The 26056-nt window shown below is 44.1% G+C and overlaps 1 protein-coding gene across 4 annotated transcripts in view; it reads right to left on the bottom strand.

Annotated features, from left to right (window-relative positions):
• The window catches only part of FRMD4A (FERM domain containing 4A), a 362726-nt gene that overhangs the window by 258823 nt on the left and 77847 nt on the right, over window positions 1-26056 (bottom strand). The window contains exon 1 of one of the 4 annotated variants that reach the window (XM_048302661.1): window positions 17816-18204. The exons of the other annotated variants lie outside the window; for them this stretch is intronic. Coding sequence (XP_048158618.1) covers window positions 17816-17848 — 33 coding nt within the window. The 5' untranslated portion in view covers window positions 17849-18204. Of the gene's footprint in view, window positions 1-17815; window positions 18205-26056 lie in introns of those variants that run through there. 4 annotated transcript variants of the gene reach the window in all.

Raw genomic sequence — 26056 nt, 5'->3', positions numbered from 1 at the left:
ATAATGAGTTCAGACACCAGTGCCCAACAGAACCTTTCACTTTTGTTAAACCAATTTATCTAAAGTAGTTTATCCTTGGGAAGGTTAAGCGAGAACTCAATTACAACCTATTGGCATTTGCATGAGGAGATTTTGTACAGAACTCAGTTCTTCAAGATGAAGCAAAGTTCATAATGAGCTCTAAGGGATAACAGTGGAGGCCAAGCAAATTCAGACTGCAAATAAGGATATCACCTTTTTCCTTGTTTAATTTTGTTGGTTATTTTTGATGTTGTTAAGAAGAACCTACTAGGGGAATATAGTGGCATATTGACCAGCTGCAGATTTCCAAGCATCTCTTGCAAAAAATATATGCCGCTTGCTTTTAAAAAAGTTACAGACTTGATACAGAAATCACTGGATAATCTTCTGATGCAGAAGGCCACTAATGTTTTCTGGCCCTTAAAATCCATGAACTCACAAATTTGAATGAGATAAAGCAATTGAAAAACAAAGGCCACTAGGATAGAGAATGAGTCAGGTGCAGATGTGTCCTAGACAAATCAATTTATTTTCCCTTGTCTGAAAGGCCCTTCTGACAAATTATTTAATGAGATTATCCTAAATCTTTTTCACAGAAGTCAGCTTCAAATCTGATTTCAGAGATTACCTGCTGTAATAATCCGGACATAATTCCTAAAATGCACTCGGGAATGCTGGGTCCAGTATTGGACACATCCAGGCTACAGAAGAGCAGCAAATACCCCGAGAGGCTCTGCTCACTGGGAGACTCAGGGGAAAGGTACTGTCTGTTTTGCACACTTGCCAAACACAACCCAAAATATATTAAAAGAAAAAAAAAAAGAGAAGGGAGCAAAATTAATGGAGCTTTATGGACACTATCAGGAATGCAGCAGGAAGTAATCAAGTATGAGATCACGTTGCTTGTGTGACTGTTGCCATGACATTCAAAAAGCACTTAGTGTTATCATAGACTATGAATATTCTGTTGGTTGATTGATAGTCTGTGGCTTTTTTTCCTTGTAAGCAAATGCAATGACAATATTAAGCAATTACTGATAATGTCACCCAGCTGCTTTCCTGCTGCCTGGGTGACAAGAATTCTGAACTGCAGGAAAAACAAATTTATTAAAGGATGGAGCGGCGCCCTGTGCTCGCTGGCGTTGCGTTTGACCAGGCACAACACAGCAGAAGGTTTCATCTACAGCAAATGAAAGAAACACATCCTCAGTAAACTTTACTAGGGGAAGTACCATGGGGCTTATTTAGCTCTGATTAGATCAATGAGTCTCTCTAAGCACAGCAATTAAAAATACAATTGGTAGCAATGTAGCCTGCTTTAAGCGTCTGCACGCCTGAGAAGTTTATACAGGGATAAACTTGTTAAAGTACATTTCCTGATTAGTAAATAATCAATATGCAAGGTACTTGGTAGCTTCACAGGGAGCAATGGGGAGGGCCAAATTTTCCTCAGCTAAGTGTTTCACCAGTCTGCTGCCAAGAGCTATTGCATTGGGCTTAATTTGTGGGTTATTTACCAAATTGTGTCCATCTTTTCCCTTAATTATCCAGCAAGGACTATATGTCCCTGCATGCAATGTCTGACCATGAGCCAAGCAGAAATTTGGGCTTGTATCAAAGAATAAATGTTGTCTCCTGCTGTTGCTGGGTGTGATGGAGTCACTGGAAGCATAATGGGAAGGTCTGCAACAAAGCTGGGTGTGAGATTTGGGGTTGTGGCCTTTGGCTACAAACTTGACCTGGATCTGATGGGCAGCACTAAAATATCAGCACCTTATGAAACTACTTACAACACTGAGGACTTGGCAGATACCTCCACTATTTCATGCTTGAAACAGAGGGAGTTTTAGCTGCACTGCTGTGTCTAGGTTTTATTACTTGTCCTGGAAAAGAGAAATCCAGGTCATGCTTCAGATACAGAGAGGCCATCTCCTCCCACCACTTGTGCTGCTCCCTCCTTGCATGCATGAGGTTCTCAGGGTAAGAAGACCTGGTCCAAAGTGTGCAGTGTCTCAGTTTTATGGCTTGCAGGGGAGGTAAAAGGCTGGCTCCTTGCTTGCTGTGAATCTTATTGCTACACGTGAAGTCAAAGCAAATATCTTTACACATGATAAAGATTCAACCCTAAATTCATAGAGGTTAAACCCTATAAAATGTAACAGAGATGAATATCCTGCTCATGGACTTTTGAAGCATTTTATGTCAGGGCTTTTATTTTATTTTACATTAATTTTTATAGGAGGGTTAAAGTAAACCTGTAGCAATAATAGCATTTTCTCTTAAATTTTACAACACTTTGCCAATAAAAATTGGCATTTTGGTATGTGCAGAGAGAAAAATATCAGAGGTTGACAAATTAGAAAAATTGTGAAAGGTTTCACAACAAATACAGGCCGTAGCTTATCAGCTGGGTAAATCTTCATGACATGTAAAAGATAATTTTGAAATAGTGTTTTGAATCCGAAACTGCACATGAATCAACAGCAAAATGCTGGATGGCAATAATAATAATAATAATAATAATAATAATAATAATAATATATTTAAAGGCAGATCTCATCTGAGAGATGAATTCAGGATGTAGGTGAATGGAGATTCAGTGTAGGACACGTGGAGATTGTGTCCACATTTGCACACCACCTTCTAATAAAGTATGGGACACTTTCTGGAAGAGAACAATGGGAATGATTATGGTTTAGAAAACATGACCAGTGAAGAAAGGTTAAGTGATGTAGGTTTCTGTGGTCCAGAAAAGAGAAGCCTGAGGGGTTGTGAAACAGATTGTCATGGAAAGGTGGAAGATAAGGCAGGGATTAATTACAAGAGAAGGACAATCTGGCTTCCTCTGCAGGGAGAAATGAAGTGGGCTTAGGAAAACCTCTTTAAGGGTAAGACTAGATGAGCATTGTGAGAGGAGCCTGGTCACCTGGGAGACAAATCTCTTTGAAATGTTGAGAACAGTTTGGACATACTTGTACTGTGAACAGTGCAAATGTGCCTGTTTTGTGTCCAAGCTTGAGAGCCTTCCAGGCCTAATTTTTTAATAAATTTTGCTGTATACTGAGAGAGTTTGGCATATACTGTCTCCTGAGCAGTTTACAAACAGACAGAGCTTCAGAATATTCTTTTGAAAGATGTGTGGGTGGGCAGGTATTACAACTTCAGTGTAGGAAACTGGGGGAGAGAAAAACAGAGGTTTAAGCAATTTCCCTAAGGCCAAGGAAGCAACAAGCATGTCAGACAAGGTTCAGCTGCAAGCATTTCTGCATCCAGCAATCCTCAGAAGCTCACATCCACCCTTTCCATCTCAGAGCATCTACCTTTTGGGGCTCTCTTTTCATCTGGCTCTATTTTCATGCAGTTGCCTGGCAGCTTCCTTGTTTTTTCCTCCTGAGCACCTTGCTAGTCACCACATCAATAACTGTACAGTTTGAGTTTGTAGCTGCCTTATGACAAGTGAATACAGCTCCTAGCCAGCCTCCAAACCCTTCCACCAAAGCTCTGCTGAGCTGCATAAAGCATAGGAGTGACCCAAGATTTTGTCCCAGTGGGCAAAAGGCTGCCTCCAATGACACCACCAAACTTCCAGTAACAAGAGCTGGATCAGACTGGAGGAGAGTTTGCTTTCTTGCCTGGAAGATGGTCAGCGCATGGCAGGAGTGCATGTCTCAGTGCTCATTGCTTGCCCAGCCTGTTCCCCATAACAAATCCCCAGAAAAAAGACCTCCTAGCCAGCTCAGAATGCCAGTTTCAGAGGGGAATAAGCAGTCTTTAGAACTTGATCAGCTTTCATATGGCATTGGCTTAAGGTGAGGGGTGGTGTTCTGTGAGTTCTTGGTGAAGGAGGTTGCTTGCTCCAAGCACACCACAAACTCATTTAAAGATGAGACCTCTGCCTGCCAAAGCAACAAACACAACAATGGCATCACTTCAGATTGACAGCCATTTCTTTTTTTCTTTTTGCCCTTCATTGTTTTTCAATTCACTTAGATGGCATCCACGGCCTTGAGGGACTAGGAACAATCACATTTAGAATGGTACAGATGTAAATCAATGCTTCTCACTTTTTCCTCACTGAGACTTGCTCATTCACCGAAATATCCTTTCACTTTCTTCTGCCTTTCTACATAAGGCATGGAATACACTCACACTGTGCCGGATGTTAATTAATCTCTCATAATCAGGTGGCTGGAGGGCCCCATTATTACCACGGGTTCTTTTAGAGTCAAGCCAGAAAATCCTTTTGTCTTGTGCTGGAGCATTGATACCAAACCATGGCTGACTCCTCTGTGGAGTTACCTCTTGTATTTGCATCAGGAGCAGCACAGGCCTTCCCAGGCAGCCCCAGCCCCGGCAGTCACAGCTAATTTGTACATATGCTGCCATTGGATGGGTGCCACGCAATTAAGAGGATGCCCTCGAGGCATTAACATTCCTCGTCTCGAAGTGAGGGCGGTGGGAGAAGGCAGCAGAAGTTTATGGGGTGTTATCCATGGGAGTGTGTTATTTCAACAGCATTTGTACAAATCTGTGAGGACGATTCAGAGCCGGGCAGGGAGCCAACACAAAGAGGTTTCTGAGGCCGCAGTGGAAAACTCTTGAAGTCCCTGTTTGCTGGAAGAAGATGGTGATGAGGCAGCATGGGGAGTTGATGGTGCTGGACTGGAAAATGCTGATTTCGCTTCTGACCTGTTGTCTCTGGGACCTGGACAACAGGGGTTACCCACATTCTTTAGGGTGTTTGTAACCCCTAGTCCCAGTAAAAGGCCCATCAGCTAGATCCCTGTGAAGCCCTGACAACAGAAAGGGTATCAAGGTCTTCATCCCTCCTGAGGAGGAACTGAGACACTGAACAGCAAGGACACCAGCGTCCTTCAGGGCCTTGGTATCAAACCAAGGGACCTGAAAGTTCCAAAGGACCAGAGCCAAGATCTTGCCATGACAAGTCCTTTCCACCAGAGAACTTCTGGGGTGCAGGGGCCCTGTGGGTGAGTTTCTTTGGGTTATCACAGAGCTCCTGGCCCTTGGGAATCCATCGGCTGAGTGCCCTGGGATACTATTGCAGCCTTGACTTAGGCTGGGAGAAAGTCTGAGGCTGACATGCTTTGACCAAGACATTTTGGAAGCAAACAAACTGGAAAAGGTTTGACAGGAAAATTTTAAGCCAAATTTCCACCCTGTGTTGCTCTTAGAGACTCAGTGAGTCCCATTACTGTCTGGCAGAAGGATCTTGGCTTCATGGTCCATCCCAAGCTGTGTCCAGACGGTCCTTCTCTAGGACCACCTGGGAATGGTGAAAGTCTTTGCCTTTGCAAGTCTGGCCTGGGCAGGACTGTGTCTATCCTCTTTAACAGCATATTATAGGGAGGAAAACACTTGGTGCCACTCCTCCCTGCCTCACTGCTACATTTAAAAAGCCACAAAATATATAGAATAAATTAATTAAAAATACTGCACTTTCAGCTGCACTGATTTTGGGAGAATTACATTCTCTCCCACCATTAGTGCATTTATCCCCCAGTGCTAAAATGTGTATACTGAGGCTTCAGTGCTGCTGGCTAATTTAGGAGTGTTGCCATCATCATAAAAGGAAGAAAATCAATTCAAATCAAAACCCCACAAACAAACTATGACCTTATTCAAATCAGAAAAAAACCCAATCCCAACCTCTGCCAGCTATGGTAGGATGCCAGAGAACCCGAGAAGCCATGTGAGATGCACAGCATTGATTACTGTGTAATAATGATTTCCCTTCAGCCTGCAGACCCCACCGTATCCTTCATTCCGCATTCCAGAGCGCATCTCTGAGCATCAGCGCGGCTGGGAAGTAACACACACCAGACCTCACTGGGGGCTGCAGGTTAAGTATTGCACTTAGATTTTATGGAGCAGAAGAGTAGATAAATTCTGTCAAATTAATGTAAATGCTCAGCAATAATTTTTGCTTCTAAGAGTCTTTAACCATTTCTTTTTGTGAATCAGCATGAATCTCTCCTCACTTCTGAGATTCAGTTGGGTTTGGTTTTGGTTTTGTTTGTTGAATTTACCAGTTGTTTGCTGGAAATTAAAGTTTTAAATCATTCCTAATTCTTGATCCTTATTCTGTGCTTTCTGGAGCATCACACAGACAAAGGAGGGGCCACAATATTCCTTGCTGAATACAAACTGGCACAGTTCCTTCCAGGAATGTTCCTTCAAGGGTGGTGGTATAACACAAATTTGCATCACTGACTCTCTGCCCTGCGTTTCGTTCCCTTTGGGTTTGGTCTTTTCTCCACTGACATTAATTCTTTTACAACATACGTAATAGGCAATGTAGCTTTATTTCATCTCCCTGTTTGTACTGTGGGTGATACCTCCCAGGGATGATTAATGATTTAAGCTGATTTAATGGTGCATGCTTTCCATAGGGAAAAAAAAATTAAAAGAAAAAAAGAAAAGAAGAAGAAACCCTTTCTCTTTTTCTGCCCAAATTAAAAAATGTTATCTTCTCTTGAGTTTTGGGGTTTTTTTCTCCATTGTTATTTGTTGTTTTTCAGCCTTTGATGGCCTCCCAAACAAATTTACCATCTTTCTGTGCATCTGTGATGTTCCCATATTTATGTGAGTCATTCCCACCAATAAGCCTGGGACTGAGCTGAGTGTATGCGAAACTACAGTTTATCTCTACTGAGTTTCAGGAGTTTTGTCAGGGGAGACTTTGACCCTACATTATGTAGTCTCATTTACCTTATTGTTCTGCCACCTTTCCCTTTTCTTCTTGCTCTATCCAGGAGAAAAGCCAGCTCACTTGGCAAAAGAGGTTTGTTATGTCTGTGGGAGAGATTTGAAACATTTGGCTGATGTTTCCCCCTTGCACTTGCTGAGGCACCAGAACATTGTTACCACCTGTAAAAGGATGTTCAAAAAAACCTCAAACCCAGACATATGTGACAAAACTGTGGTCTAAGCCAAAAAAAGAAAAAAAGTACTTAGAACTTTTAAAGAGCTGGTTGGAGGTTAAAGAAATGCCAAAAAATATTTTTGTTGAATTTTTTCTTCTCAATCTACCTGACAGTCTACTTTAATAATAATGTAGTGTTTACTAACTAGAAAATTTACACTCAACAAGAATGCAAAGATCATGAGTAAATACACAAGAGTGACTTAAAATAGGGTAACTACTGGTATATGCAGACACATATTTCTAAAAATGAGTTGCAGCACATCGTAAAAGTCACACCCATTTTATAAAGCTTTCTTTACTGCCCTGTCAATGGGGGAAAGTAATCAGATTCAGCTTTCATGTGGACAAAGACATTTATTCCAGGCAGAGATGGCACACAGAGAGATGCAAATGGGAGGACGCGATTTCCCTCCCCACCCTCAGCACATGGTTTTCCCCAGTGCCGTGTTTTCGTTTGTGCATTCAGAAGCTGCCTGGCATTTCAGTCAGTTCAGCCCTGCTCACACCTCCTCCCACGGCTGTCTGTTTTGTCAGCCTGGGTTACTCCAAAAAGGTGCAGGGAGAAATGATTAACTGCAGTCAATTTATCTGGAATTCTTAGGGGAATGAATAACATTACCTTAAGTAAAAAATAGCCAGGCGACAGCAGTCATATGCTTGTTGATGTTGTGCACAGCATTGGGTGGATATCAGGGTGAAAAGTTAAAAAATGCCAGGCATGAGTGGATGTTTCATGACGCAATTTTTAATTGCATGATCAGATGCTCCCTTCACCCTAACCTCTGCACCCATATTTTCCTTCTTTCTTGTGTGGGGTGGAGCTGCCTTAAGGATGAACCAGGGAAGGTGTCTGCTTTCTAAAGGGTTCCTTGGCTTTTGTGGCAGACAGAAGGTGCACGAGGAACGAAGCTGGGGAGTGCTGCAGAAGGTGAAGAAGTCTTTGGGTGAAGATGTTTGGTGATGAGTGATTCATATATCCCAAACTTTTACTAATGATCCCTGACATCTAAGCTTTATTTTTGGGTTTCTGAGAGTCACCCCTGGCACATCATTTGAAGAAAGCCTGGGCTCTACCAAAATGGAGAGGGACACAATGAACACAGAAAGTGCTGTGTGATGTTGAGGATACAGAAAAGTCAGAAATGTCCCAAAACTGAAAGAACCCTTTAACGATTCCTTCATGGCTCAATTCTACATCAGTTAAACAGAGACAAAGCAGAGTATGATTATAGGCTTTGATGAACTTTGATACTGTTGTAATTAATATTTCAGAAAAAATACACAAGAAAATTAATAATTCTGTTCTCAGGGCAGTATTCAGTAAATAAGATGTAGGGTTGTTTGGTAGGAAATGAGGAGAATACAAAAAAGGAATAGCTGCTCATTATCTGAGCGCTGTCCATCTTACGAGAAACCTGTGGAAAAAACCATTTGTGGGACTGCATTGTTAGTTGGGACAGGGCTGCAGGGATGTCCTTTGCTCCAGTATTTCCCAACTTTGCATCTTGATGATGTTCCCTCTTTAAAAAGCAGCTTTACATGTGTGAATTTTACCACCCACATCCAACTGGAACATGGGGTCAGGGCTGTAGGGGGTTTCCATGCCATAGGCACATGTTCTCCACCTCATCTCTGCCCCTCTACCCCTGACTCCAGAACTTATCTGGGGTTTAGTCCTGGCTGCCTCTTCTCAAGCTCCTTTCTCCAGCCCTAATCCTCTGTCCACATCCTCCCTTCCTCCTAGACTGTTTATTCCAGCTCAGATTATGTTTCCCCTCCATTTGGTGCCTTATTTTCCACGCTGCTGCGGTTGTCAGCAGGGATCCTGGGCATGCAACACAGGCTTCCTGTCCCACCCATTGGGAGTCACCAGTCTAATCAAGGACAGATCCTGCCTTAAAGCTCAGATGAGCTGGTTCCAGCCTAGATGTTTCTCAGACATCCCTACCAGGGTGCCATCAGTACTAGTAGAAGAGATACCCAAATACCAGTGAGGGTGTGAGCATTGAGGCACTGGTGCCACAGAGAGGTGTCTGATGTTATGAAGACACATTTAATCTCTCATCTTACCTGATCTCTCTCTAAAGATCACAATGCATTAGGGGTGGGGTTGTGCCAACCCTAATGAGGCTAAATATTGCCTTATTTGTGCCATATAATTCTTTGGCCTGATCATGGAATATTTGCTGAAAAGATTAGTCTTATAAGTAATTAGTCTTTCTGGAAAAGAATATCAGTGGCAGCAGATAATACTCAAACTCCCTGTATCCAAAACAATTTAATCTCTTCTAAATGAAATCCATTTTTCTAAAAAAAAATGACTTCCACAGTATTATTCGGAACCTGGCCTTGGAGAGATTCAACTTTAGATGCAGCAGTAATGATTTCTCCTAACTTTGTATTTCAATTCCTAAGCTACTAGAATTAATTGAGTGTGTAATTAAGGAAGGGTTTTCTTACCAATATGATCATGCCTATAATTAAAATCTCACACAAATGTGTATGTGGAAGAATAGGGCAGGGCAGAGCAGGGAAGAGACCAAACTGTCTGACAGGTTTACATCAAAGGACCTGAGCTCCTGCAGCTCTGAGCCAGAGGGAGGGGAGGAAGGGAAGACAGGACTGGCTGATAACTGATTTGATATATTGTTTTTGACCTCCTGTCTTCAAAGCCCCGAGTGGTTTGAGTGCTGTCTACTCTGGAGATGGCTTCTACCTTTAATGTTCCTTCAGCACAGCCAAGCTTTGCAAGTGTTTGTGCTACCAAGAACAGAAGAGTGATGATATCTGCCTGTTTTCAGAGGGACTGGAATGGGTTTGGCTGCTGCTTTGGGCTGTTCCTCGTCAGAGCTGTGGCCCAGGTGACCCCATGTCATGTCATGAGAGCCACCACTTTCCTCTGGTGTTTGTTGCATGGGAGAGCCATGAACAAGATTCTGTTAAAAAAAAGGAGTGGTGCGTTTTTACTGCTGATATTTATACTGCATTTACTACTAAATCAGCCTTAAATAGCTGTTCAGCCTGTCATGTGGGACCCAAGTCAATGTCTCTGCCTCAGGACAGCTGCATTTGGGAAGATTCTCCTGTTCTGAACATGGAGAGATGTTGGATGCTGGGAAGCTGCAACACAGCACCTCCACAACAGCTGAGCTCCTGCACAAAAGGAACAAGGGCATTTCCTAAAAAAACCCAAACAAATCACCAAAATGGGGAGTTGGAGATTGAGATGAAGAAGGAATTGACTCCCTTAGCTGGTCTGCCATGTGTTGTGATACTCTGTGACTGTATAAGGGAGGGGGGAATCCCTCCCTCAGAGGATAACCAAGCCAAGGATCAAGACACTGAGGGAAAACAGGTGTGGATGAATGTTGCATGAAAGAAGCCACCCTGAGCAGGGAAACTGCTCTCTCATTTGTTTGGTATCTGCTGTGGTCAGGGAAACAGGACTTTGTATGTTTAATGACATTGCAATATGTTTGTAAATCCCATCAAAAAGACACCTGCATCTGTCCTCTGGTCTCTGAACTGGAACAACCTGAAGGGCCTGGGATTTTTGTCTTGCTGGCTGAATCCCAAACGGGGTCAGAATTTTGGTCTCATAGATTTGGTGGGGTTTATGTTGCAATGTAGATAAAAGAGCCACGCAGGGAAAGTTAAGGTACATTAGGTGTGTGTTCTCAAGAAGAAAGCCCACAAGCCCAGCTGCACACATCTTTTACATTTATTAAAATCCAGTAAAATACTATAAGAAATAGTTACTGAAGTCTACATTACTGAAGTCTGTGCTGGGGTGCTGAGAGCTATACTGGTATGCACTGGTTATGGATCAGATATTTTTTACATGAAATATGCATCGTGCAAATGCTTTATTGCATTGCATATAGTCCCAAACATTAAACACATGCAGTCCCTACCAACAACTGCCTTCAAAATGACCTAATACATCAGGCAGATGTGCAGGAGAGCTGTTTTTCTCTGTAGATAACTACCAGGCTGGCATTTTGGGGCAACCATCATTTTTTGCTCCATAATCATCTCGCTCATAACTTTCTCATTTTTTCAGCTTTCCCATATTTGCAGCAGTTAAGACTTTGTGACCTTCCCCAGGGAATGCAACCTGTGATTCACAGCTTAAGAGTGGGTGTCTGTCTGAGTCCTGCGTTTGAAAAGGGTGGCCAATTGCCTTGCCAACAGCTGCCATTAAGTAAAATACTTAATGAAACGACTGGGAAGATGAGTGCTCACCAGTGTATTTTCTCTGCACTTCCTAAAGAAGCCTGTGACCCACGCACTGAGCTAGCAAGCTTTATGCTCTTAGTGCTGTCGTTATCAATTTTATTCCCTCCAGTCCATGCCTTGCCATACTGCATTTTAAACATTATTATCAATTATTATTATGTTGTTATTGCTGTGATTGTTGTTATTAATTTCATTTTGGTACCTCTGTGGTGTTTACGTAGCCCCCCCAGTCTTAGGTCCCATGGAAGCCAAGAGAAGGTCCTTGGGCACTTTCAGGCAACATCAGCCACATGAAGGCTTAGGGAATGTAAGACCTTCCTGGGCACCTCTGCTGCAGCCTGGGTTTGCACAGGCTGAGCAAGACGTGGAGAATTGAGGCCAGGGTGCAGGATGGCTTGAGCTGAGACATGGTGTCTGGACACTGGGAGGTGAGCAGGGCACGTGAGAGTAGTTCCTATTTCCATCCTCTGAAAGAACCCAGTGGTATCTGACACACACTGTGAGAGCTTTGGTCACCAAGGCATGCTGTGATCATTCCAGGCTCCAAAACAACAGTGTGCCAAGCCTAACTGCACCTCCCAGTGATGTGGTCCTGATGCTGAGCTGATGATGGCAGAGGGGGGATCAAACTGTCTGTGAAAGGCAAAGCAATCCCAGCATTGTGACTATCCTGGTTCATCTCAGGGGCTGTCTGATAGTCACGGGAGAACTCAGCAAGAGCTGAACCCACTCAACCTGGTGTGCAGCCAAGGGTAGGCCCTAGGATAGTGTAGCTAGGTCCTAGGATAGTGTAGCCTGGACTCGGTTGTGCTCCTGAGGATGCTGAGAATGGACAGTACCCCCCAGGCTTTGGATCATGGGTGAGATACCAGAACTGGAACCACAATCCTTCCTCTTTGAAAACAGAAGCAAAATGCCCCCATTTCCTCCCAACCTTCAGTAGGGAGCATTTGGGGACAGGGATTGTGTTCTCATGATCCTGCACTAAGAACACAAGTCCCTGTGCTGGATTCTGATCTCCCAGCGCTCCGCAGTGCAATTCCCGTTAACAGCGCAGATTCTGGCTCCTGCCCAGGGTATATAAAGTTTCCTTTCTCTGTATGGTAAATAACCCACCCTGCTGACGAATGCCCAGTCAGGCATGGAGCTCACTGCTCTGCTGCAAAGCACAGCCGGGGAGGAAAAATAACCTTTCGGCTTTATGTTCAGTGATATATTGTCTTTAAATCTGAATGGGTTTAGGAAATGTTACAGAACAGAAACGGTTCTGCTTTTCCAGAGGCATAATGTTATGGTACAGCTGTTCCAAAGCCAAAGTCTGCTCTGAGTTATGCCCCTACATCCTCTCTCCCAGGTATTTATAAAATTATGATTAACAGTAGGAGACATAGGACTCCATTATTTCTTGAACTGCCTTTCTTTTTAGCCATCTACAAGCTCAGAGAATTACATATGGCCTCATTAACCTCTGTGTCAAACTGATAATAAGGCAGGGAAGGAGGTACCCCTTCAGCTGCTCGACAGCCTGTGCAGGGGCCCTGTGGAAGGGCTGCTGAGGGAACACCAGCACTTCCCATGCTACGAGCTTCATGTGTCCATATCAGCTCGTGGGTGGTTGCACAGGAACCTGAAATGTTGTGCTTGTGTCTGTGTGCTCACTGCCCATGTGAAGTTACTCCATCTGGGAGATCAGAAACCCCAGAAATAAATGGCTTTGGAAATCTCACTCTGTGTCATTAGCACTGGTGTGTGTCTATCTTGATGGGATACTCAAAATGGGAGTGAAAAACACAGTTGTATCAAAACAGGGATCTGAGACTCCATAGGAGGAATGTGAATGCTTTTGGAGGGACGGGGGGCAACTTTTGTCTTTTGGTCTTTTGGTATTCTTAAAAACACCAGGACTGGTTTCACAACACAGGCAATTATTCTGCCTCTTGGCTTCTACAAGAGTGCTGTAAAGTGATTTTAATATGCATAGCTGTCCAGACAGTGCAGGATCCTAGCCTGAACTTCTGCAAGAAAACTGACGAGATTAAAGGTTAGAATCTGTTCAAATGTTTTGCTGCATGCAGCTGCACAAAAAACCTGCTTATATAAACTTGTTTTCAGTGCCATGCAAGAAAGGTGAAAGACTACAGCAGTCCATAGGTGTAACCCAAACTCCAGACTTCACTTTCCCGGAGGTAATTTCCCCTCCTGATTTCCTCCCCTGACAATCTCAAAGGCCAGCTGTCACAGCCTTTGCTACTTAGGATTCCCAGCATAGAGGATACTTCCCCAAGTTTCTCTGCTTGGAGCCACTGTGAACTTCTCTAAGTAAGGCACAAGGACAACTTAACCATTCTTTGTGAAAGATCCAGTGGTCAAAAACTAAATGGCTTTGAAAACAGAGACAACAGGGTTTAACAAACTAACAATAACACCATGGGAGTTTGCTAATCCCCAAAATCTACAATAAACAGATAAAGTTAATAAGATTCAATAAATGAGAACAGCCCCATTAATGCTTAAAGAGCACTATCTAAATACTACACACATTATTTACTGAGTTCCCTTGCTGAATTCGCTGTGCACAGGAACACTCAAAATTCATTATCTTTGGATGCAAAGCTTAGTAAATTCGACAGTAATTAATCTCCATTTACCCTCCTCGTGTGTTTCTGAACAGACGAAAAGTTCACTGAAAAAGTTCTTTCAGCTGTTCTGAAAGAGAAGCAGTGCTTTGATAAACAAAAAAGCGCCAAACACAGGCTTCTGAAAGGAAAATAGAGCAGTAGCCAGTTCTGCATGGTTCGAGCCAGGTGCTCATTGCAAATTCAGTAGCATGCACTGGCAAGTGTCAGCAGCAGAGAAACTGAAATTACTGAAATTCTTATGCCAGTGTAATTTGCTGAAGGCGATGCGCTGAGGGTTAAGGCAAATTGTGCATGTGTTGAGGATTATAAAACAAATTAAAATGGAGGCTAACAAAAGGAGTGCAATATTTATGCATTTCTTCATTCTTTTCATTTTGCGGTACTCAATCAACTTCACAGTCTCTTAAGGTGGCATGGGGACATTGCTATTGTGTACATTCATTTGCTTTGAAAAAGGGGGCTCAGATATCCTAGGCTACAGAATTTAACTGGTTCTGGTAATATTTATAAGTATCTCCATTAGCCCACCAAATATTTACAACCCACCATTACTTCTAATCAAGTGAAATTTAACCATCAACAAAAAAATGCAGTAACTTCCCTATTCAGTGTGTTCTACTTATCTGCTTCAATTTTGATATAGCAGCCCATTTTACCGTGTAACCCTTCCCTTTCCCTTGAATTCCTGCATTTGTGCACCTTGGTTATACAAAAGCAGAAATATTTTAATCACCCACGGCTTGCTGCAGTGGAGTCCATTACGTGGTGTAATGTGCTTAATGTTTAATACCCAATTTACCAAATATTTTAAAGAGTTCCTAAGTTACTAAGTACCCACTGCATGATCACCCAGTACAGCCCAGGAGCCAAATGGGTTATTACCTTGTGGAATAAGAAACAAGTCCTCTATGAAGTATGATCTTGGTTGTATATTCCCGGCCCTCTGCTGGCAAGCCCTGCCATGGAGCTGGTTGGAGAAGTGAGGACATCGTGTCCATGACTCTGTTCAGTGTCTCAACTCCAGCCCTCCTGCACAATAAACTGGACTTTTCTAGTCAAGATGTGCCCACCTGTCCCTCTGCCAGCTCTGACATGGAGTGACAACCTCTGTGAACAATAGGGAGCAAAGAGCTGACAGCAATCTTATTTTCAGTTGCCACCATGAGATTCATCCAAGTCCACCTGAAGGGATTTAGACCTCAATTTCATTCCAGGGACCCTTGCATTTGGCTATGAGAGGCAGATGTAGGCTGTTCTCACCCAGTGGTGACAGACTGTGAGAAGCACCTGCGGAGTCAGCTCTTCCTCCTACTTACCCATGGAAACAAAGAAAATAGTTTGATTTTATTTTTCTGTCTAAATTTGAGCAGGCTAAATAGAGCTGCTTGGGACTCTAAGGATAAAACGGAGTCTTTATGTGCATTTCACTGTGACAGGGAGATGTTTTCGCACAGGTTCAAATCTTGGAGCTCCCAGACGCTCCAGGCTCTCTCCAGGCGGCTCTGCCAGAAATGACCAGAAGCCCACTGTCCTTCATGTCACTGTATAAACCAAAGGACAAAAAACTTCTAACTAGCTTCCAACAGTTGCAGCCTTAGTGTAAAACAAGTGACAACAGATGGGATCAGACAGACGGGGGAATAGAGGGGGAAAAATGAGGCAGTATTAGGGTGTGACAGGCAGGGGTCTCGGCACATCAGCAGCCTCGCTGTTGTCAAGTTTTTTTGTGTAGTCATCACATATTAAGGTTGTATTTGGGGAGTTAATAGATTTTACACTTGATTTTCTAGCAGGGAGCCACTGCCAGCCATGAAGCATCTTGGAAATTATATTAGTTTTTAAATCTATTCAAGTGATCTATGCATTGTTATTTCTCTGAAAGGTAAAGATGTAAGGGCCAAATCCTGACCTTTATTTTGCAGCGTCTATTTGAATATCTCCATCAGCTGCCATGGAGCTACTCCAGATTAACGGCAACGTAGCACCAACGTCAGGATCTGGATTTTCCAGAGAATCCCGTTGATCTTACATCATTGCAATAGATGATCTAAAATCACATTGCTTTGGCTTGAGAAGATTTTCCCACACACAAAGGAGCTCAGAATCTCTCCCCTTCTCTAATATTAAGGCAGATTGTGATCCAAAGGGTCATGTCTATATTCCCAAGTATATTCTTCTATAGGATCAATAAGTAACCTGATAGTGGCAACTGAGATTACACTTTATGGATGGCATTATTAGGATTTACATTCCAGCTACAAAGCAGGTCAGATGAACAAACAGAATACCCAGTCCTGGACCACTTCCCTTACTCTACTCTGTAATTTTTATAGCTTCACACATGCTGCAGATGCTGATACTACACACGTCTGACTGTAATCCACACATCAGCCTGAGAGCACACCAGTCCTGGGAGAGACTACCTCCAGCAGTCATTTCAAGCCTGGTTAGAGGAGCAGAATGGAAACATCAGCTAGAGCAATGAAAGTTACATTTTCTAATAATGGAAATGAAATGGAAATGTTGGGCAGCTGCTTGGGCTTTCCTCTATTATCTGATTTTAAAAAAATAATACTGAGAAATGCCTTACAAAGCCTAACATTAATGTATGTATTCCTCAGTAATGAGAGATATGAATGGCTAGGTCTATAATCCCTTATAAATCTTACATTCTAAAAACTGCCCATAGCATTGTTCTTGGTAATGGAGAGCTATATGAAGTTGGCAGGTCCTTTTTAAATTATCAACTTACTGTGCAAGACAAAAAAACCTGAACTAAAGTGGAAAAAAAATTACTCCCCTGGAGAATTTCAGTGCAGACATTTGCTGGCAAATTATTTTTATTTAAATCACTTTTCTTGGTTTTAATATTGAAAAGACTTTCAATCATTGAAGAGCCTTTAATTTAGGATAGTGGATGGCAGGGATGTAATTGAGGAGACCAGACTAGCTCATCTGCTTCAGCACAAGGGCTGGACCAGACAATTTCTCAGAATTTTTTCAAGTCTGGCATTTATAGAAAGCAACTCTGGTTTGACTGCCCCTTCAAAACTGTTTGCATCTAAGACATATGAAGATACCCTGCTGCCAGCAAGAATTGCCATTGAATTCCAATTCTTCCAGTCTTGAGATGGAATACAATAGAGTTGGATTGAATGTGGTGATGGACAGGAATCAGAAGGGTTTACTCAAGGCAGTTACCACATGGGATGGAGGCAGTAACTAAATAAAATACAATCAGGATTCAGTCTATCCCCCAGGACCACAAAGAAATAATGTCGCAGGAAGAAATTTTACAAACTAAACCATCACTGTTTTTTCTCTGTCTTTTCCCCGCTGGAATTCAAGTTTCTTTAATAATGAGGATTAATGTCAAACCTTTAAAGAGAGTTGGGAGTGTGAGAAGGCAGCAGACAAGTGCAGCAATTCCTTAGCTCTGCACGCTCACTCTCTTTTACAGCTTTCTGCTCTGGATCCACAACAAGAGGTCTCTCACCCTGGCAGGGTGTTTGGGCACAAAACCACCCACTTTGCTTGTCCATGTCTCCCTTGCTACTGAAAACACCACGCTGGGGTAGCCCAGTGTCCCCATCCGTCCCTGTGCCGCAGGTACTCTTCCCCCGACCGGCTCCCTGGGGAGCACGCACAGACACACAGACACAATGAGAGCCTCCAACTGGAAATTCAAACAAAAATATGGCTGTCTACTCCGAAAGGCAAACTCATTTACAAAGGTCATCTCTGTCGAGGAAGAGTGATGCGTTACTCCCCTCTTGGAGGCAACTGCTGTCGCTCCTCTGCCGAGTTACATTTACGACCATAGTTTTGAAAAAGAAGAAGGAAAAAAAAGAGAGGGAAAAGAAAAGAGACAAAAGCCCGGCAAGCCCCCTATTCACAGAGCTAGCCCCGCTACTCCCCTTCCCCTCCTCGGGTAAATTCAGCTTCGAAAGATATTAACATCTTTCCCTACCTTCGTTCTCATCGGAGACAGAAGCCCTTCCATTTTGGTCCGATCCTCATGCCAATCTTCGTCCCCCAACTTAGTATCTCGTGCCTGTCTCAAGCATCCCACACGAACAAGAGCATGTCAGGGACCGCCAGCGACACCCTTCACGGGAGCTCAGCCAGCTGCCAACCTGCCAACTTGCAATCCTCAGCCGCGTGGAGCACCGTTCCTGGAGAGACCTTCCTCCCTCTGCCTCCTCTCTCGCTCTCTGTGCATAATCTGCCCGCAGCTATGTTTGTACCATCGCGGCTGACAAACGATCCCTGCCTTACGTAATGCATTCAGCACAGGACAGGCGATCCCAGCCCCGCCGCGGGGCTCCGGTCGGCGGCAGCGCTGGGGAGGAAGGTGTGGGACCTTGCCCTGCCTATTGTGCCGCTGGGACCGAGCTGCGAACGCGCCCGTGTGCGGCTGATGCTCCTCCGCTCTCCGTGCTACCGAGGAAAGCACCCAGAAAACTTCGTCACCGTGCAAGATCGTGGATTCCCCGCGACTGACTTAAAAGGGTGTAATCCTCATTCCAAGCCTCAGCCCAGGAGGTTTTCCCTGCTCGGGGAACGCCAACAGTTGGAGCATTTTCTGCTGGGCGCGTTTGCTGTCAGAGAGTGACCAAACCCACGCTGAAAGGGAGTTCCTGACAATTGTCAGCCGGGAATTCAGGGAGAGAAAGAAGAAAAGCTCACTAAACAAAAGGAATATACTCCTGCAAAGTTGGTCAGCAAAAGATACTCCCTGAATGAATTTCTATTGGCATTTTAATTCAGATCAGAGTATGCTTTTGTGGAAAATTCCCTTATTGCTCCTGCTTTATGCATTTTGTTTTCCGTCATGAAGTGATGCTAGGACTGAATCTCTTTCAGAAAAAAAATCCAACTAAAACCAAGTTTCAGACCTGCAAACACACCAGTGTTCAGTCCACAGGACCAGACTAGACCAGTCCAAAGTAAAACCCTTTTGAAATGCCATCAGATGAGCACAGCTGCCCATCACTGTGCCGAAGGTCAGCTCCCCCTGGGGCCACCTCACTTCCTAACACAGGCACAAAAAGGAAACCCCTTCCTCAGCCCAGAGGTTGACCTTCCACATACCAGTACCCAACTGCTGTCCAAAAGCAAAATAAAAACCCTGTTACACCACCAGAACTAGATTTTTAGCGTTAGAAAAACCACTGTCAGGCTGGTTGGAGCATATTACAGGTGGAAATTTCTAATGCCCTTTAATGTCAACTCTTAGGCCCCAAAGCTACAAGCTCAGAGACAGTCACTGTCTGATTCAGGCACTGAGCTGGGTCTGGTTAAACTCCTGAAAATACCACGTTCTCTGGATGATGATGGGGATTCACCTCATTTAGCTTTCACCATCTAAAACTCTGCCTTCTGGTCCAAGCCAGCCACTGAGGTTCCTGCAAAACCAAAAAGAGAGACCAATTCCTTCTCAAAGTAATTGGCTGCTCAGACCAGGGACCCTCTCTGACCCCATGTATTCTTCATGCTCAGCCCAGGCTCCCGGAGGCTACACTGAGAGGGAGAAGATGCAAAGGAAAACGTTCATGGTGGTGTCATGGTTGCTTTATGGCATCCCAGGGTGGAAAGTCTGGGATGAACCCAGAGACAAACAAAACACCTGCTCTTTAAGCCCCAACAGAAGCGCTCCTAGACAGTAGTACATGTGAGGGTGTTCAACCCCACACATCCCTTTTCCTCTCTATCTCTTCCAGTCCTTTTGACCATGTAGATATTGTAGTTTTAGGCCATTTTCCTTATTATTCTTTATGGGGTAAAAACAGGGAGGGGAGGTACCCCCTACAGTGATTAATATTAATTTCAAAGATAATTAACAGTTCTCAGCCAAATTCAGGTTCTTATCAAATGTGAACAAATCTGATCATATTATACTGAAGGCAGAGATAAGTTTTCCATAGCTAAAGAGACTGTAGAATGCTGGCAGGCCATCCATTTCTTGCTGGTTGTATATAAATATGTTTTGCTACTGGTATTTACAAGGCTTTAATAAGACTTTGAATAAATGGCAGCAGGAATTCCAGGTTCCAGTAAGACAAGGCCACTGTGATTTTTCTGCTGTACAGCATTGTGCCAGACTCTGATGAGAGGTTTACAAATCTGTGCATCTTGTCCAAATCATCAGGGGAATTTGACTGTCCAAAGCCTCAAGAGGAATGTAAAGAGAGAGGCGCTTTTGGGTATTTTGGAGATGTCAGGCCAGGTAGTCAAGATTTAATGCAATATGATAATGTAGATGATGCAGCCATGGCAGCATATGAACACCCAGTTCTCTTAAAGATCAGCTCTGGTTTGAACTAGGCTAAACCACAGGGCCTCATGAGCTTCCCTTATGTTATCTGTTTACAAGCAAAAAAAAAAAAAAAAAAGCATTTCTTCTAAAGTCCAAAAGAGTAATTCAATCTGGGACCAGAAAAGCAAGCTGGGGCCTTTCCGGTTCAGCAGCACTCAAAGCCTCTCTGATCTGAATGGATTGGGAATTGTGCTGATACTGCATGAGTCAGAGCAGAGCCCAGCTCAGCAGGATGAGCAGGAATGGGAAAGAGTATGGTGCTGTTTGAGCAGCACCCGTGGCTGTGAGCCAGCAGTGAGTCTGCCTATCCACGGAGTGCAGGCTGTGACCCCCAGCTGCATCCCAAGGATGCTCTGGGTCCCTGGGTCAGTTCTCAGCTCCTGCATGGCATTGCTGTGAGCCACAGCTGAAGTGGTGTGTGTGACAGGAAGGTCTGTTCACACCCACCTTCACCAGTGGGACCTGGGGACCCAAGTGATTCTACCTGTGAGTAGTTTTGTCTTGGCTCTTTGGAAAGCCTGGCAATTTCCAGTAAGAGCTGGAACATCAGTGGATGGATGGGTATTGTGCACCACGTCGTCCTCCTCTCAAACTCCTGGCACCAGGTCAGATTAGAGCTGTGCTAGCATCTAGGCAGATCCTCTCCTTTAGCCTGGGCAGCCACCAACCCGCCCTTCTTGTGCTACAGGAGCAGGATGAACACTCTTGCTGTGCTTCAGACTGTTTGCACCCCCTCCTTCACATTCAGAGCAGTAATTTTACAGCTGTGGGAGCCAGAGAAGTTTATCTTCACTTTAAAATGAGAGCTTTAGTTGCTGTAGCCAGGGGAGCAATGCCCCATCAGTGTGTGCCATGGTCTGACACCTCGTTCCTCTGCATAGCTCACAGTAATGCTCAAATTACTGCAGACTTGTTCCACAGCCTCTGCTCCTGCGATTTCAGATCAAAGGCACTGAAAAGGCAAAAGGAGCATGTGAACACTTGCATCCTCATTCTTTTTCTGGAGAAGGGAGCAGCATTTGACTCAGATCCTGGGCAGCTACACCCAGCATATCTCAGGTCCTCCATCTGCAGAAGGAGGGACCAACTTGTCTGGTTTGCACAGGTATTGCAGAGGTTCATCCTGTCTTGGATTCAAACCACCATATCCTAAAAGATGGGAATATAATCGCTCTTGACTAATCACACTTAGCTAATCATGGGAGTAAGAAACCTTGCAACCCCCTCATAGACTGTCATAATTTAAATGTCTTCTGGATTCTAGACAGCAGACCAAAGCAGATGTCTGTCTAGCTGGAACCTGGTATGTCCTACCTGGATTCAGCCTTGGAGCTCAGTCTCTTTCTAGGCTCTGCTGACTACATTGACAGAGCTCCATGGACCAGAAGGAGAGCAGAGATGTCTCTTGATATTTAGCCATGTAGATGTAAATGGCTGAATTTAGCTGCCTGACTCTGGAGCTGAATCTTGCCCTGTGTGCCCAGTAGTAGGAAAAATGGCCCAAAAAATCCTTATGTTCACTGTCAGACTACTGGCTGAGGATCCTTGAAACAGCAGAACTCAGTGGTACATATTTGAGCCCTCAGTTTTCCTCTTGTTCACCCTTTGCAGGTGCATCCATGCTGGGATAAAATTCTGTAAGCTGATCACTTCCTAACCTTTGGGGTGGGGATGCCAACACAGAGCCAAGTTGTGCTGCCTGTAGAAGCCCTGAAAAACGGAGGCAATTTGGATTTGGACCAAATCTCCACTGCTCTGTGATGAAAAAAGCTGCCATCTCCTCCTGCCTTCCGCCCCCAGACCTGCCTGTGACAGGGACAATGGATGCAGCCTACCCTGCACGTGTGCCCCTGGCTGACCTCGCCACTGGTCATTTCATTCATCTAACAAAAGGTAGCATCGCGGTGTTGCCATGGCAACGCCCCGCCAGCTGAATGGCTATAGCATCCTGTAAGGGAGGGGAAAACATCCCAGTCACACACCAGGGCTGTGCTGAAACGTATCTTATATTTAGAACAGGCGGTGCGGGGAATACTAATGAATATTTAACACTCGGAGTGCCTTTCATGCTTGGGTTTTTTTTTATTTTTGTTGCATACTTCCCATAAGCACAACATTTGCTTCCAAATGGTATGAATATTATTGCTACTGTGCTTCTCTCATCACTGCTTCTCCAGGTTTCCCTTGCTTTTCATGAAAGGAAACTTTTCATGGGGTACCTAAAAATGGGAAAGATTTGCTTGCACTCTGCAGGAAACAGTCCCTTTTAGAGCTTTTTTCCTGCCCCCCCCCCCCCCCCAATAAAAATATCTGCTTTCAACAATTAATTCTGTGTGCTGCAGAAAATAAATGAATTAATCAAGCTAACCTTCTTTCATTCGTTCAGGAAAAACACACACCTAAAAATGTCCTGAAATTCCTTTCTTTCCTTTTTCCCAAAATGGTGAGCAGTGAAAAAAAGGGGTGCAACCACCCAAAAGCCCAAACTATGAATAATTTTATGTGCCTTTTTATATGATACATTTAAAAAAAAGGCAAAGGTGGTGGACATGGTGGTGAGTCCCACCTGCTACTGCCCAGACTGTGCAGGCAGATTTGGCACCTCCTGGTGATAAGCAAGCTGTTTTTTTTGAGGATGGCAAAGGGAAGTGAGAACAGCACTGGCTGGGGTGGGATGGGGAAGAGGTGCCCACCCATGTGGGTGCAGCTCACAGCACTGCCAGCCTGGGGACTCCCATCTCCAAGAGGTGCCAGGAGGATGCAGCCTGGCGCTGACTGTGGGTTGTGCTGATGGCTAGGTGCATTCTCTCTGGGATAGCACTTCCTCTTCAGTCTCCTCTTTAGTTATAGGTGAAGTTATAAAAAAGGTTAAAAAATGTGATGTATCTGATCTCACTTTGAAGGAATCTCCTGGCATATATAAAGCTTTGTTCTCAGAAAGGCCAGAGTCTCGGCAATGATTTTAAGAGTGAGATGTGCTCTTTTTACTAGCCAGTGGCAAGGCTCTGGGCTCTTTTTTGAGCTTAGCCACCCTGCAAAAGCTGCTGGGATCCCAAAAGCTGATCTGTGTGCTTCCTGCTTGGTACCACGCCAAGGCACCAAGGATAGAGGCGCAATTCAGCTGGCAGCTTTGTCGGTGATGTGAGGGGAGGAACAGTGCTGTACTGGGTGTGTTGCTTTGGCAGCACTGAGAAACTGGATCTGTGTTTGTTTGTTGCTGGTTGTAGGGCGTATTTTCAATGGAGAAAGGTTTTCCTCTCCGAGGTTGCCAATGCAGTCCTTTGAGATCTGCTCTGTGTGTACAGAGGGAGAGGGACTTGCCTCTGAGGATGCAAGACCCCTGCTCTTTGCAAGCTGTTCCACTGATGCAGCATTTGCATGAGTAAGTGGTTTCAAAATCATTTGCCACTTACCCTTGTACAGCACCAATTCTAGTAAGGGCTAGAAACACCAGTTATTTTACTGGACTTCATCTTTAAGGCTCTAATGACCTCCTTTTTTCCAGAACAGGCTTTTTCCACAAAAGCAAAAGCAGTATGATGAATATTAAAGTCTCAGGGTATTAATAAGGCTGATTTAGCTGCCTTCCAGATTTGGAAGGCAGACACAAAAAAGTCTTATCTGAGGACCATAGGTCATTGTACAAGTCTGAGAAAGACTCTGGCTTACAGCAAAGCCAGTTCAGCATCCTGCCCTGCTTAGCAGGACCATCAGGGTCTGTCCATCCTCCTCCAGTAACTGAAAGGCATTTATCTCTACAACACATAATGATCTCAGCCATTGTTATGACAATTCCTGTTAAGCCAGTGTGGCAGTTTAGGAAGGAAAATCTGCCTCCCTATCACACAAATAAACCACCCCAGCAGAGATGCAGACTGCTGTGTTTGAATAAGCAGATTCCCAGGATCAGGCTCTGCCTTGGTGGCTTGGGCAAGGCTCTTGCTAGCTTTTTTCTTGCCTCTATCCTGGCTCACTGGGAAGATCTAGAGATGAAAAATGGGAGTTGTAGAGATAGGGCTTACAGACTCAAATTGAGAATTGCTGTGAAAAATCTCTGCCCCAGCAGAGAAAATGGCCTGTGGCTGTCCTGGCTCCCAGCAGGTACCATCACGAGGCTGAGCATCCTTCTCAGTCTTCTGACAAAATATGTGCTAGAAATATGAAGGGACTTCTTTCCCTAAATAGCAACTGAGCTATATTTTCCTTTTGCTGCTAGGTATATTTGCTGTTCTGGACGTTAACAGTCAAAACACACACAAAGCCTTTCACTAGAGCATTAGGTCTATGTATGCAGTTTCAACAGTCAGATGATTTATTCATCCACTTCAGGAACCATTCAAACAGGGCACGATGTGGAAAGCAACAAACGCTGAGTGTTTGTGTTTGGTTTGAGAGAAGAAATCAACAGAACAGGATAACAGAAGCTGGTTTTCCAAAATAAAGAACTCCAATCCCATCCCTGTCAATATCTCTGTCAAATTAAACACTATTTCCTAAAGCTACAACTCTGCTAAAGCACAGCTATTATATTCTCAGTTAGAAATCTGATTATAGCCACCTCATGTCTCTAAAAACACAACCTCTGATGCAAGGTGACTCCCAGATACTCTGCAAATGCTCTTAAATGCACTTGATGCTCTATGGACACATCTCTGTGTGGGCTGGAAGAGGAGACCAGCTCTCACAGGGCAGACAAGGCATTAAGTGAGAAATAGCCATTTCTCTGAAGTGTAATGTCATTACAACTGTGCAAATCCTGGATGGTGGTATTTCCACCTGGAGAAGACGAGAAAAGGAGGGAGTGAACAGAAGGGCTTGGGCTAAAGCAGAACTTGAAGACAGGGTAAGAAAGGGGTTGACAAAGTACAAAATAATAATAATAATAATAATAATAATAATAATAATCTGTGGGTGCCCAAAAGGAGTCCTATAAAATACTATTTCATGCAGAGATTCTTTAATCTTTAGAGGCTGGGTTAGTTTTGATGCAAATCAGAACCCCAACTGAAAAGAGCCACCAGAGACCATCTCTTCTCCAAAGTGTATGTGCAGTTTTGATCCCTCCGAGGGTGCAGGATGGGGGAGAATTTTGCAGGTCTCAGGAAATATATCTGTATGTAAAACACTCTGTAGGCAGGAGGATCCCCCGTATGATGGCATCTGAGGTAGATCCTGCACTACCCTTACTTCATGGAGTGCTTCACAGGACGTAATCACATGCCAGAGCACAAGACCAAGGGAAACACGTGATACCTTTTTTTCTTCATGATGATCCTACATTTTTTCATTTTAGGTATTTTTATATTAGTTTGTTCATCCCTGATGAATCCCAGTCTCTAGAACCAGAGAACTGTTTGTAAACTCAGAGTCATCACTATCACTTAGATTATCACTTCTGGGGTAGGAGACAGACATCCCTTCCCTTTCATCTCAGCTGGGGCTCCTGTCACTCCCCCAGATAAAAACTGGTGTTGATAGCATGTTGCCTTATGTTGTAGCGGATATTTCTAGCTATGCTATGCCCATGGCTGCTTCGGTAGCTGCCTGCGAGCCCCTCCTTGGGTCATTGTCCTCTTTGTGCTCCAAGCCCCCCTGGTGATGTCCTTTGGCCAGCCAGCTATTGGTGACTGTGTGTCCCAGCTGTGATTGTTTCTGACCAAGGTTTCACTGACATTGGAAAGAAGACAAGAGCTAAAGCAAATCAGAGGTCCATTCAGCTCATTCAAACTCTTGGTCCTCTCAAACCCTTTCACGAAACTCCCAGATTTGGTTCCTTGGGGCAGGGGCTCTAAGTGCCTGCAGAGGTGTTATCCCCTTTTGAGTGCTCCTTTCACTGCATGAACCACAGCCATGTAGATATTCTTTTAAGAGTATTTCTGATCCTAGGTCTCC

The sequence above is a fragment of the Corvus hawaiiensis genome, chromosome 4, assembly GCF_020740725.1.
Source record: "Corvus hawaiiensis isolate bCorHaw1 chromosome 4, bCorHaw1.pri.cur, whole genome shotgun sequence".
NCBI lineage: Eukaryota > Metazoa > Chordata > Aves > Passeriformes > Corvidae > Corvus > Corvus hawaiiensis.
This window is presented reverse-complemented; position numbering and strand designations above follow the sequence as displayed.